The sequence below is a fragment of the Lepisma saccharinum genome, chromosome 1, assembly GCF_977018435.1.
Source record: "Lepisma saccharinum chromosome 1, izLepSacc3.1, whole genome shotgun sequence".
In the NCBI taxonomy this organism is placed as follows: Eukaryota; Metazoa; Arthropoda; class Insecta; order Zygentoma; family Lepismatidae; genus Lepisma; species Lepisma saccharinum.
Window position 1 is genome coordinate 153,119,260 of NC_139229.1, and position 13,570 is coordinate 153,132,829.

General features: G+C 39.5%; 1 protein-coding gene across 1 annotated transcript in view; it reads left to right on the top strand.

Annotated features, from left to right (window-relative positions):
- The first annotated feature begins 12,795 nt into the window (after positions 1–12,795).
- LOC146002681 (F-box only protein 33-like) overlaps positions 12,796–13,570 on the top strand; it is a 53,516-nt gene continuing 52,741 nt past the window's right edge. Inside the window, exon 1 of the mRNA XM_083140645.1 lies at positions 12,796–13,214. Within this exon, the coding sequence (XP_082996771.1) occupies positions 12,808–13,214 (407 nt within the window). The 5' untranslated portion in view covers positions 12,796–12,807. The remainder of the gene's footprint in view (positions 13,215–13,570) is intronic.

The window sequence follows — 13,570 nt, forward strand, 5'->3', positions numbered from 1 at the left end:
GGATGAGGGCCCTTGTAAATGATAAATATACTGTCCTTTTATTCGCTTAGTTTTGAGAATCACTTTCCATACAATTCTTGCCTTCTTGAGAGTCCAATGGCCCTGTCTAGCTACAGACCAGTTGCACAAACGCGGTTTCGTTTGTTTCGTACAACAATTACATCTAACATTTCGTTTCTACGCATTTTCTACTTGCCAAAAGTGCCTTTCATATCGCCCCAAGGCGTTGTCTACTCGGATGCTTCGTGATCGAAGGTCACGTGTACAAAGTTTCAGGATTCAGATTTTCCGATTTTGCGTGGTGCTGCTGCTATCAGTTCTGTTCGCCTTCTCAAGGTCGCACAGCAAGCAATTATTTTTCGTCTTCCGATAGGAGAAAGCTTGCCTCTCGCTTAGGTGGACGAACGCGTGGCACGGTTGATTTTTTGGCTCGACCATGGTGGGTCCTTTATGTTTCGTCCTTCAGCAACTTAATCTAAGCACGAATCATTCTCATCGCCAAACAAATGTATTTTTTTTAAAAAAAAATATGTAATACATGTAAACAGAGAGAGAGAGAGATAGATAGATAGATAGATAGATAGATAGATAGATAGATAGATAGATAGATATAAACGTTTTCCCTCAACAAACGTTTGCTTTGCTATCGTATAAAGTGAACGTACATGTTAAAATTCATCTAGCATAGATAATCAAATTAGAACAAATTCACATAAAGCGATTAAGTATGCAGAAAAGAAATATATTTGTGATAAATACATAGTTAATAAGTAAATTCCAATAACCAGAACTTTAGTCACGCCGAATCTTGTTTACTGATGTTTTCAAACGTTTTGTTTTACAATTTAATTTTTTCACTGACATCCAAAACGAAAATACGTATTATAACTTAGTGACTTTCAAGGGGTCAAAGTACTGTAATGTTAGTATGCTGCCGATCATAATTATGAAGCTTCTTCGAAAACGCCTTCGATAACGGTATTTGCTATTCGTAACGGATATGTGTATCACTTTTTCGAAACAGACTTTTGTGGAGGAAAAGAACTGTAACGTTACAAAAGTAACGAGCACAATTATACGAGAGACCTATGTTATTCTCTCCGGAACACGGCATCGGACACGGTATTGCACATCGGAACGTCTGTATCATACCAGCTATAAATAACGTTGTTGCTTTGAAAAAAGGAGTGTAACGTTTTTACAGCCGTGACCTCAATTAAGTTACTGGTTAATTGTAACGTTACTATCACTTTGCACACACACAAAAGTTACTAGTCAATACGTGACGAACCTCTTTCTTACCCTGTAACGTTACTGGTTGCCGGCAATGGATGTAACGTTAAAGTGTCACGTGAAGACCTACTCCTTTAGAGATCAGTTATGGTTCGGTACCGTTATGCACACCTGTAACGTAATGTTCATATACCTGAGGTAACGTTTCTGTTCACGAAAAAAGTTATTCTGTTTCTGGTTGTAACGTAACGGAAACCGTAATTGAAAATACCGTTCCATTTCGTTACGTTACGACTCCCTGGTTTTACGGGGCTAGATGCTCCGCTGCTCTGGTCTCTCATAACACACACACTCCATTATACAGCCTACACAAAGAAATGTGCGCCGAGAACAGCCCAGGATTTTTCACAAAGTTGCTGCAGTCAAAGTGAAATCGTCGACTAAGCCTCTCCAAGAACCGGCAGCATCCCAGAACCAGAAAGAGGTTGCGACTTGAGCCTACGTCTGCATAATTGGTAATACGCATAACAAGGAATTACGGTCAAAATGCCCAAAAACCAGACCTTTCGTCTGATATGCTATAGCAAAGATATCAAGAGTTCCTGCAGTCGTTATCACGCACAGAACAGGAACGCCAAGAGCTCGAAAGGAGCACTGTAATGCAGAGGAACTGCGGGCTTTGGAAGCATGAGAGGCGTAAGTTACTCACAGCATCCCATTTCGGGGTAGTGTGCAAGAGAAAGCCCTACACTGGCTGCGAGAAACTAGTCAAAACCCTACTCTACAGTGACTGGGACTGTGAAGCAATGCGGTACAGTAGGGAAAAAGAACTCACTGCCATTGAACATGTGGAAAATGAGGTTAACGTGACGGTAACACCGTGCGGCCTGTTTGTTGACCCCACCATTCCATATTTAGGAGCGTCCCCAGACGGCCTGATAGGTGAGGATGGCATTATCGAAATTAAGTGTCCCTTTTCTGTCAAACATGTAACACCTGCACATGCCATCAAGACGAAGAAAGTAACTTTCTGGAAATTTGACGAAGAGCTTAACGCCAATATCGTGAACACCACACATAATTACTATTACCAAGTGTGGGGTAATAGTAATTATTACACGGAGAAGGTACTGTATCTTTGGTCTGTGGACAGAGAAAGGTGTTAAAATAGAATACATCCAGAGAGATGATCTATTCTGGAAGAAGAATATGGAAACGCAGCTACAACAATTCTATGTTGAGTGTCTACTACCAGAACTTGTTTATCCACGGCACACACGCTCAATGCAGATCCGAAATCCCACGAGAATAATCCAAGCCCAAAACAGAAGGAAGGCGAAGACGTCAGATGGGAAGAAAAAAAATCACCGGCAAACTGATCATGATGGAGAATCTTTCTAAACGAGGTAACCTTTCTATGTAACGTATGCACTGTTTGTGGCATAGTTGGAAGTCGTTGTTTCTGGGAGGCCTACACATAACGTACAGCAACAGATTTCACTTTTGTAAGTATTTAGAGGCTAATTTCTTCATGAATTTGAACTTATTTATGTATTGCAGTGCACAGGAGGAGTTTTGTATAGCAACAGAGAATATGTTTACCTTTGAGACTGATTTTGTCATATAAATTGTTCGCAAAGTATTATTACCTTATGTAAGGTAATGTACAGTAACACAGGGCGCTTTCCAATTATTGTGAGAGTTTCGTTGTCATGTATTTGTTCTTATTGTATTACATAGTGTATCGACGTGCACTGCTGTTCATGAATTTTTAAGAAGCTCATTGTTTGTGTCCGTGTATTATTTTTTGTAGCCCAGTAATTTTTTACCTGTTTGTCAGAATTTTTTTCTTTTCTTGTTATTTGTACTTCAAATAAGCAAAAATTGGAATAGTATACAGGGTGGGCCAGACTAAATTGGGCAGTTTTCGAACATTAGTAACCAATAAACCCAACAGCACACGGAAAAATTGGAAAGTACATTTTGTTGTCGATAGATGGCTGCATCATACGGTATGCTGTGAACGAGGTTGATCGTTGGATTGGCCGTCGAGGGCCTGTGGAGTGGCCAGCCCGATCACCCGACATCAACCCACCATACTTTTTCCTTTGGGGTTACCTCAAACACAAGTTGTACGCTAATCCCACTGACAGTGAGCAACATATGCGTGAGGTGATTGTTCAGGAGTAAGGCGTGTGAAAATGTTGCTTTGCGTCTACAAGCCTGTGTTGACTTAGATGGTGCCCAGGTCGACCACTATCTTGAAAATCAATGACTTATGTGTGTGTGATTCCATTTTTGTAACGATTTTGTAGCCATTGGAATTGTTAACATTTGTCAATAAAAATAAAGAAAAAATAAAAATAACATCTAATCAAAAACTGCATAATTGAGTCTGGCCCACCCGGTATATATACATAAGAAACTGTTACTGAAGCAAGAAAAATAAATGTACCTCGAGAAAAACCGGTCTACTCCGTTCCCTGCGGTGTAGATGGCAATGTCTGTTCTCATCATCCCATTCATTACTCTTCACCACGAAATAAACTTTATCTGCAGAAAATAATACAGAAAGACTACTAATTCAGTAACGCACAACTTTGCTCTTCCAGTGTGAGCGTTGTTCGTTGTAAAAGCAAAGTTGTAAAACTACAATTTTAGCATACGTGTAGTTAATTGTACATGGTCAAAATGATATGTGTATATCTTATGGAACACTGTCCATTCAATGAACCTGTTGGGATCACTGACTGAGCAAACTGAAGAAATGTTTAATTCGTGCTCTGTTTTAAACTAATTAGTGTAACATCCAGCGAAAATATAAACAGTTCATATAACTAGATTACTATTGTTAATAAATGTTATAATAAAAACAATGTATTGCCGGCCCTCGTGGCGGAGTGGTTAGCACATCGCGCTACGACGCCAGGGGTCCCGGGTTGGAATCCTGGCCTGGGCATGGTTGTATGTGAGTGTTCATTCATCAATTTCATCATATCATCACTCATCACAATCTTCGCAAATTAGCCAAAAATGGCACAAGAAGCGAAGTAAGAAAAAGTAAATCAATCAATCAATCAAAAAAACAATGTATTGTTATTATTACTATAAATACTAAAATCTAAACAAACTTGAAACACCTCGCGACAAAATTCTGCGTAAGCCAATTATAGGTACAAAATAGGAACAGTTTTCGGTTTTCCATTCACTGCTCTTTATGGACGATTTAAAAAAGAGATATACGTAATAATATAGCCAAGATTCAAGACATGAAATCGCGGCTGTGATTACCATCTTCCATTTCATAAATGTTTGAGAATCTTTTGTCATCAAATTACAGTTTTACTATCCATGAAAAATTCGTTACGTGTTAAAAGAACGATAATTCATGTTTGTTTTCTTTGCTCGCCTGCGCGCCAGATGGTCAACTGCTTCACAACAAACACATTTTCGTCCTTCCTCCCTTGCAAGCGATTGTGTTTGTTTCCCCTCAGGTACCCCACCCCACCCCAACTGCTCTCAAGTCAGCCGTGAACAGTAAACAGCGAATGCCTACCTTCAACGATCTCATATGAAGATCTGTTTCCACGTGTACGTAATAATTTATACTTTTTAAAAATCATTTCGCTGTTTCTTTAACATAACTTGTGTAGGTTCGTTAGGTACTATTTACTGTGTCGGAGCTCTACGAGGCAGTAGAAGCTGAGACCCAAGAACACTGTGAAGACTGCCAATCTCGTGACGTATTCTGTTACGTCAGAGAGAGATACGTACAGAGTAAGCCACACAAAAACCAACCCATATGACCCTCCTTTTTTGTCCTTCTTTCTCAGATTCGACTTTCGTCAAATGTATGAAGGAGCCTTAAATACGATATTCGGAATTTCTCGAAGTCTGGATCTCATCATGACAATTCACGCGCCGTCATTTTGATTAATTTTTTACAGTACCCTTCGGCTCGTAAACAGAATCAGATTAAGATGATATATGTGCATCGTGAAAAAGGTTAAAGAACGACTTTCATGGAAAGGAGGAAGCAAGGCGAATTCAGTTTATATTTAAACAGTGGACTAGAGTCTGAATTTGCCAACGACTCCATGGTATTTTCAATTCAATTTTATGATAATAAACTGTAAAATGTAAGTGTCTATGATGATTGAAGTGCAAGATGTGAAATCTTACTCTGCTCCTCCTGAGAAAAAAATATCCTGATGGCGCCCTTGCTCCAAAATCGGTGCAGTGTTACCACCTGGGGAAAAATAAGGCCTGATACTTTTTAGACAGACAGACGGGCGTGGTATACGTATCCAAGTGCGTATTTCTTTGTTTCTTATTGCCATTGTAAACTGTGACATTCCAAAAACAGCAAGAGCTAGATGTGGGTTGACGTTGACATGTTCTGTAGAATGTGTGGTCGTGCTTGCCCTACCATCACTTTATTCCTTATAATTGCGATTGACTCGAGAGGTAGAAAAGCGACCAAAAATAACAAAAATAGAAACATTACCGGATAATTGAAGAGCGCGCGAGATGCATGCTATAAATAAATTACTGCAGTTCAGTCTGCAGCACAGATTATACTACGGTCTGCAGTGACTGCGTTCAATAATCTACACGGGAAATACCCTTTTTCGTAGTTGCTAACATTCGGCGTGAATCGATTCCATCGTAAAGCTGCCCAGCATAATCTATAGTATGAAACCAAGGTCCGTCGAAGCCCACTTTCCCCCGCTAACACAGCTCAACGGACCTCGGTATGAAACTATTTAAATATTAGCACAGTTGTTGAATCTATTCTTGAAATAGACGGACTACGCGTCTCTTTTTTTTCTTTTAATTGGACAATAAATACGCCATTGTATTATATGATTAGGGAACGGATTTTAAGGTGCAAAATTATGGTCGGGAAAGGGAAAAAAGGTTCTGAAAATGTTTTTAAAAAGGTGCTGATAAAATGCCTTTATGCAATGCTCTCTTTTTCTCCGCCTTGTGTATAAAATGTGCGCGGACCGCGTAGCGAACTGTGGTGAACTATTGGGGCTGCAATTATTATATTATACCATTTCAAGCCCGTACCCAGGATTTTTTTTGAGGGGGGCCAGACCCATAGGCGAATTTTCATAACTTTTCTCTCATATTATAGGCTACACTGTATGTAGGCTGTGTATATACAGGGTGTCATTTTAATGGCGCCCACGGACCACAGATTCGTATAGAGGACTTTAAAACAAACAACTTTTCTCAATAACATTTTTCTCGTTGGTAGTTTAAAAAAAGCCCGTTTTGCCGCCTGGATGCTGGCAACCCAACACAACATTTGATCGTATCTGTGACGTAATTTCCTGCGGTGAAACTGCACACGGCAGAGCTGCAAGGAACACACAAATTTTGTGAAAAATGACAAACTGCCAACCACATTATTAACTGTAAAACGAAGCGAGAAACGCGTCCAGTAAACCGAACATCATAGCCTACCAGCCAGAATATCAGCAGTCATCTCAGGGGAAGGAGGAAGTGAACAAACAATATGAGAAATGGTAAAAAACGTATTCAAAATGAACATACACACAAAACGTTTAGTGATATTCGGAGACATTCAAAATATTTACTCAAAACAAGGTATACTGAACATGTAAATAACATAACAGCCGAGTGTGTTGCTGAACCGAAGAAGTTCTACTAGTTATTAAATTCGAGAAAACAGAATCCTCGTGTGCCTATGGAAATTGTAAATAATTGTGACACCGCTGTTGGAGACGAAAGAGCACAACATTTTAAAACTTTTTTTCATGAAAATTTCTCCTCAGAGACAGTTTCCGAACCTCTTCCCCATGTTATGTCTGTTAGTTCCCACACTCTCTCCTCGGTTAAAACCTCCCCTCAAGAAGTCAAATCTCTCCTCCCCTCTTTGCCGTTGCGCCGGTCCTTAGGGCCCGATGAAATTCCGACAATTTTCCTTCGCAACACTGCTGACTCCCTGGCTCACCCTCTGTGTGTCTTACTAAACAAGTGTTTTTATGCAGGTGTGTTTCCTGAACTGTTCAAACGTGCAAATGTTGTACCGATCTATAAATCTGGAGACAAACATTCTGTAAAATCTTATCGACCAGTCTCTCTTTTGTCACCTCTCTCTATCATCTGTGAGAAAATAATCAAAGACAGGTTGCTGAAGTTCACATCTCCCCTTATAAATACTGCTCAGCATGGTTTTCTTCCAGGCAGCTCTTGCTTGACCAATCTCATGCTACTCAGTCTATCTCAAACAATTCCCAGCTTGACGTTATATATTTGGACATTTCAAAAGCTTTCGATAAAATTAACCATAATCTCCTTCTTCATAAATTACAATCCGGATTTCACATCCATGGTAAACTTCCATCTTTGCTAACAGACTATCTGCATGCATGAGAGCAGCGTGTTATCCTCCCTGGCTCCTCTTCCAGCTTTCTACCCGTCCTGTCCGGTGTCCCCCAGGGGAGTGTTTTAGGCCCACTTTTGTTCCTTCTTTACATGGATGATCTGCCAGACAGACTGTCTTCTCTTCCCATAAATGTACTTCTCTTTGCCGATGACTGTAAACTCTTCAAAGAAATTTCATCGAAACGCGATTCACTAATCCTACAACAAGCTCTTACAAAACTACTTGTGTGGTGTCGCCAGTGGAAACTTGAATTGAACCCTCAGAAATGCTCCTGCCTCACCATTTCCTTAAAAAGGAACAAACTGATCTCTCTTTATACTCTCGAAAACTGACCCATCAAAAATGTTTCCTCTCAAAAAAGATCTTGGTGTTATCATCGATGAAAAGCTAAACTTCAATGATCACTTTACATATACTCCTTGGTATTCTGTACAGGTTCCCTGAAATCCAAAACCAATCAGCCATTAGCATATTTTTCAAATCCTTTATCTCTCCCATTCTTGAATACTGCTCCCCCATCTGGACTATGGCTTCTAAAACTAATCTTTCCAGGATTGATTCTGTCCTCAGCTTTTTCCTCGCCATAGAATTCCTTCTCTCAGACACCTCCATAAAACAGATATTATGTCTATTTTGAAGATCCAGTCACCACACACTCGTCACGAACTAGCAGACATGAATTTTTTGCATAAAATCATTAATGGCAAAATTAAAACCGAATTCCTTGTCAACCAATTTCATCTACGAGTACCCACACGGCCAACCCGCAACGTAAAGCTCTTTTACATTCCTGCTACAAGGCTCTCTCTCCTACAGCGGTCTCTTTACTATATGCTCCTCACTTATATAATAACCTGCCTGTAAATACCGATATTTTCTTGTCAGAACACAGGTTCCGACAATCGCTAAGAATGTACGTGTAACAATTTCTTCTTTTCGTCTGCCATCTTGTATTGTCTTTTTTTGTTGTTGTTATTTTTATTATTGTTTTTATTTTCTTCTTGTTCCTACAGTTTCAGTATAAAATGGTCTTTCAGTGCTGTATCTGAAACTTTAAATAAATAAATAAAGTCTCAATATCGGATTTTGTCTCATAGTCAAATATCAACAACAATAAATTTCTTTGGACTTACAGCCTACATATGGCTGTTTACGCCCAGCTACATGTAAATTATATTTGCAAATCTCGTTGCAAGGTTGATATCTAATGGTTTGTGTCCAGATGCCTTATTGTGCTTTTGTGCTGATAACGGAAGTATCCGAGGTTCACGTTGTTACATTACGGCTAAAACACGTACAACCACAGTAACAATGTAATGATGAATCAGTATCGAATATACTGTCCTGTTCACAGTTGCAAACTATTACATGTGTATCCGGTGCGTAGATAAACACGGTCGCCGGAGAGCTTGTTTTACTACTACTTATATCCCTGTATTTTCAACAATTTTTGCCACTAATTTATCCACACTTTCCCTCCAACCTCCACCCCCCCAAAAAAAATCATAGAATAAAGTAACACAATTTCAACACATGTTCTTACACGCATTATTCCTGCACATTGTAATAGCCAATAGCATGGACGTCTGAAAGGGGGGCAAGGGGGGCCGCGGCCCCCATGGAAAATAAATATCCGCTAAAAAGTATATATTGTTGACAAGAATTAACGTCTCACGTAATTATCTCTTTATGCACTTCATTTATTACACGACTACCCTTCGGGCCTCCCCGATGGCGCAGTGGTAGCGTCCTCGCCTTGTAATCAAGGGGTCCCGGGTTCGATACCCGCTGGAGGCACAAGTGGTTCGGATCCCACTTTAAACTGTAGGTCCAGTCCCGATTAGCCTTACTGTGCATAAAGTGGACTTAAAACACTAAATCAATCAATCACGACTACCCTTCGCCGTATATACATTTCTTGGTAACAAATCCAATATCAACTGCTCCCGGTTGCCTTTTGCCCCATAACACAGAGAATTGCACTTATCAAGACTTCACTCTACGAGCGCACTATTTACCATAGCGCTAACCCGCCCCCTCAGTTTATCACGTATAGCTAAGTTACGCTCTGTGTGTATTGCTGCATCCAAAAAACTGTCTTAATCCATTGACGGACGGCCACTTTCTGCCATCTGAGAGCATAAGAGCGAATTTATAATTTTTAACCGGTATTTATACCTCCGACAAACGACCCGCCTCCAAACCGCCGGGGCAAGGCCCTATTGTTACCTTACTTGCCGCTCCCTGGAAAAAAAAATCCTACAGACGTCCATGGCCAATAGCATTTTCCACAAGCTACGTGTATTTGTTTATATTGGCATCGTTCTTACAAAAGACACAGAGCCGAAGGTACATAGAGAGAGCCCACCTCCGGGGCGGAGTGGTTAGTACAGCGCGCTACGAGTCACCCATCCTCATCGTCGAGGTTAGCCAGAAGTGGAAGAAATAAATATTTTTCGATCAACAACAGACAGACAATAGTCTTCATCGCTTCGCTCGCAAAAAAATGCGTCACAATAAGCCTAACCCGTCCATCTAGAGCGTTTGTATTAATTAATTATTCTAATGCTTCTAATTAGTTTTGTGAAGAAGGGAGGAGCAAAGGCAGTGGTTTGGATTCTACGTTAAAATGTAGGTCCAAACCAAACTAGCACATTGTAAATAGAACGCGATGAAGGTTAATACTCGTATTAAAGTATTAAAGAAGCTAGCTCACGGAATATATGTGCCACCTTTTGTTTGGGAAGGGGACACCCTGGGCGGACACCACCTCGGTCAATTAGTCTATCCCTCTCTTACCAATTTCTATGCTTTACTTACCGTCGCTTTCCTGTCAGTTTTGGTTAATCGCGACGATGAGGATGAGTGATGATTAGATAAAATTGAAAAATGTACAATTACAAACAACACTCATCTCAGGCAAGGACTCTAACCCGGAAACTTCGGCGGCGAGATCAAAAGCGGCCGCTTTAAGTACTCGACCATCGAGCCGGTGCCCCTCTCCACAAAGATGAGAAACTAGATAAATAAATGTTTCAGCCCAAATATGCATTTTGATTAAAGTATATCATATTTAAGGTGCATTAACTGTGACTGTCCCCAGTCCCGCCTACATCACAAGTCTTGCACTACAAAGGCTTGTCACCGAGCAGGGGTTGTCTAATTTTTCATCGATGGGGGAGAGTAAATCAGAGCCAAAATGACCACAAATTAATCTTTGTGAACAATGTTGAGGACATTTGTAGGGGAGTATTGGGATGTGTGGAAATCACTGTCACAGAGTAACATCCGTGACATATGCTTGACCATTGGCCATTGACGTCCGCAGGATTTTTTCCAGGGAGGAGCAAACAAGGCATTTTTTCCAGGGGGGACAAGGGAGGCATATTTTCCCCCATAATAATGATGCCTCCTGAAAAAAACTGCTTCAGTTTGAAATTATCATGTTCCATCAACACCCTTATAATAATTAACATAAATTACTGTGACTGAAATGAAATTACGTGTGAAATATATACTTTTTATGTGGACATTCATTTTCCAGGGGGGACCGTGGCCCCTCTTGCCCCCTTTCCGGACGTCCATGCCATTGGCGTAGCCACGAATGTGCGCACCGGACCCGACCGCTCCAGAAATTTTGCCAAATTACGGTCACACAACAAAAGTTTTGCAGATTTTGAGGCGCTAAAAGTGAAATTCTTTGCTGATTGGCTCTTGCTGTCATGTAACAGAAATGCAAATTTATGTTATGTCCTATACGTAGAGACCTTATTTTGCATAAAACTCAATAGCATCATCACAAAACGTTAATCATTCAACAAAATTACTTACAGGTTGTATAAAAGATATGCTAACCATATATTTGATGCATACTAGGTCGTGAGATAATGTAAATTTAGTATTGTACCTGAATTTGAACGTTTCTCGCAAATTTCACTATTATTTACGCACATTCTGCTAAAAATAAAACGATAATTAAATTTTCTGCTCTTTGAATATGTATTTGGCAACTTTCTGGCAAAAGTTGTATTTTATGGCCACCGTAATGACAACTGATATAGTACATAGTGAGAGGTACATTGCAGGTTTTGATATCCGTACTATTTTCCCCAAACAGTTTTCCAACACACGTTTCTGCTCTTTTAATTTAGAGAAAGTAGGGCCACAGATTATGGTAGGGCCTCGCATCCACCCAAAAATATACATCCCTGTGCTTGATCAAAATACATACCTACACACACCACTACACACATGAAAAGATAAACGTCCGTTACAAGGCAGAATGACACAGATTATAAATATGTGTTGTGTATAATTTGACAACCTACAATTCATAGCAATCAAACAAGTATGGAAATCGATTACAGCGTTGTTAAAGGTCCAGGAATTTTAAATAAATTCAATTGCGGTTAGCAACCTTAAATGGGTTCTGGACCGTATAGAACCTATTTATCTGTAAAATATTTCAATTCGGTCCAGGAACCTTTTTTCAGGATGAATTTAAATTCGGTCCAGGAACATTTTTTTTCCGGCTGAATTTAAATTTGGTCCAGGAACTTTTTTCCGGATAAATTCAAATACGGTCCAGGAACCTTTTTTCCAGATCAATTTAAATACGGTCCAGGAACCTTTTTTCAATTATAAACAAAAAAGCAACTTGTACCGAATTTAAATTGTGCGAGAAAAAAATGTTCCGGTCGGAACCCTATAGAACCCATTAGAATTTATGGATTCCTGGACCTTTTACAACCCTGATCGATTATTAATTAGTTCAATATTTGTTTGAATTTATTGGCTTAAGCCATATTCGTCCGTACAAATTCGAATATTTCGATTATTATTTCATTTTTAAGATAACCTTGAAATCTTTACAGCTGTTACATTCTATTCTTTCCACAAATGACAGGACCTTCAAGCGAGCAACTCTTTAACACGCCATGATACGACGAATTTCACTAATAAAGATATAAAACCCATAGTTATTATTCTTTATAATAATAAAAATCTTAACATACACAAAATAAAAGTAATTTTTTTACCAATTTATTAATAGTAAATAATAGAACTCTGTGCGGAAGATCATTTGACTTTTGTTTATCTTCTGCTGCAATGACGTAAGGATATGCTTGTGCAGTTGGGAAAGTAGTGTAATCATGGCCACGGCAGAAAGTTGTTGGAGTTCTTTACCAAGTGTTATACTGTTGGAAGTTTTTTCATATTTACCTCATCAAGACAAAATAAGAGCTTCATCAACATGCAAGCATTGGAGGTATGCACTTTTTCATTCCAGCTTCTGGCAAAGCATACATTTTAAAGTGAAGATGAGAGATCAAAATAGCATACTACGAACTAGATTTCTTGCCAGCTGTTTTGCCAAGAAATTACGCAATGCTACTGTCAGTTTGGATACTATGGATCCACTATGTATGCAAGAAGCAGCCAGAGTCCTACAGAAACTCAGCGAAAATATACATCTACGTCGTTTTATCTTAAAGACTTCCCACTCCCGTTTCGAGTGTCCAGGAAGAGAGAGCGAAGAGAAGCAAAGGTTCCTAGAAAGGTGAGAAGAATTTTAATGTTTTTCTTGCTTCTTAATCCGTTGTTCCATGCATGTTTATAATGTGAGTGTTTAGTATGTGTTATTTGCAAAATAATACTTAACTTTATGGTTGAGCGTGTTGAAGCGCTAATATCTAATTTTCCATCATGTTAAGGTAAGCTATAATTAGCTGTAGGGTTGGTAGAAGTTCGTAGATTTCACTTTTCCTCGGGATTTGTGAACGTGGTTCTGACCAAATGCCTTTATTTCCTAATTAACATAGGGGAAAGCGGGGTAATAATACATTTCATTATCGTTGAATATCTCTAAAATATGAATATCATGGATAGGACTTGGCGACCGACTGTACACCTTCA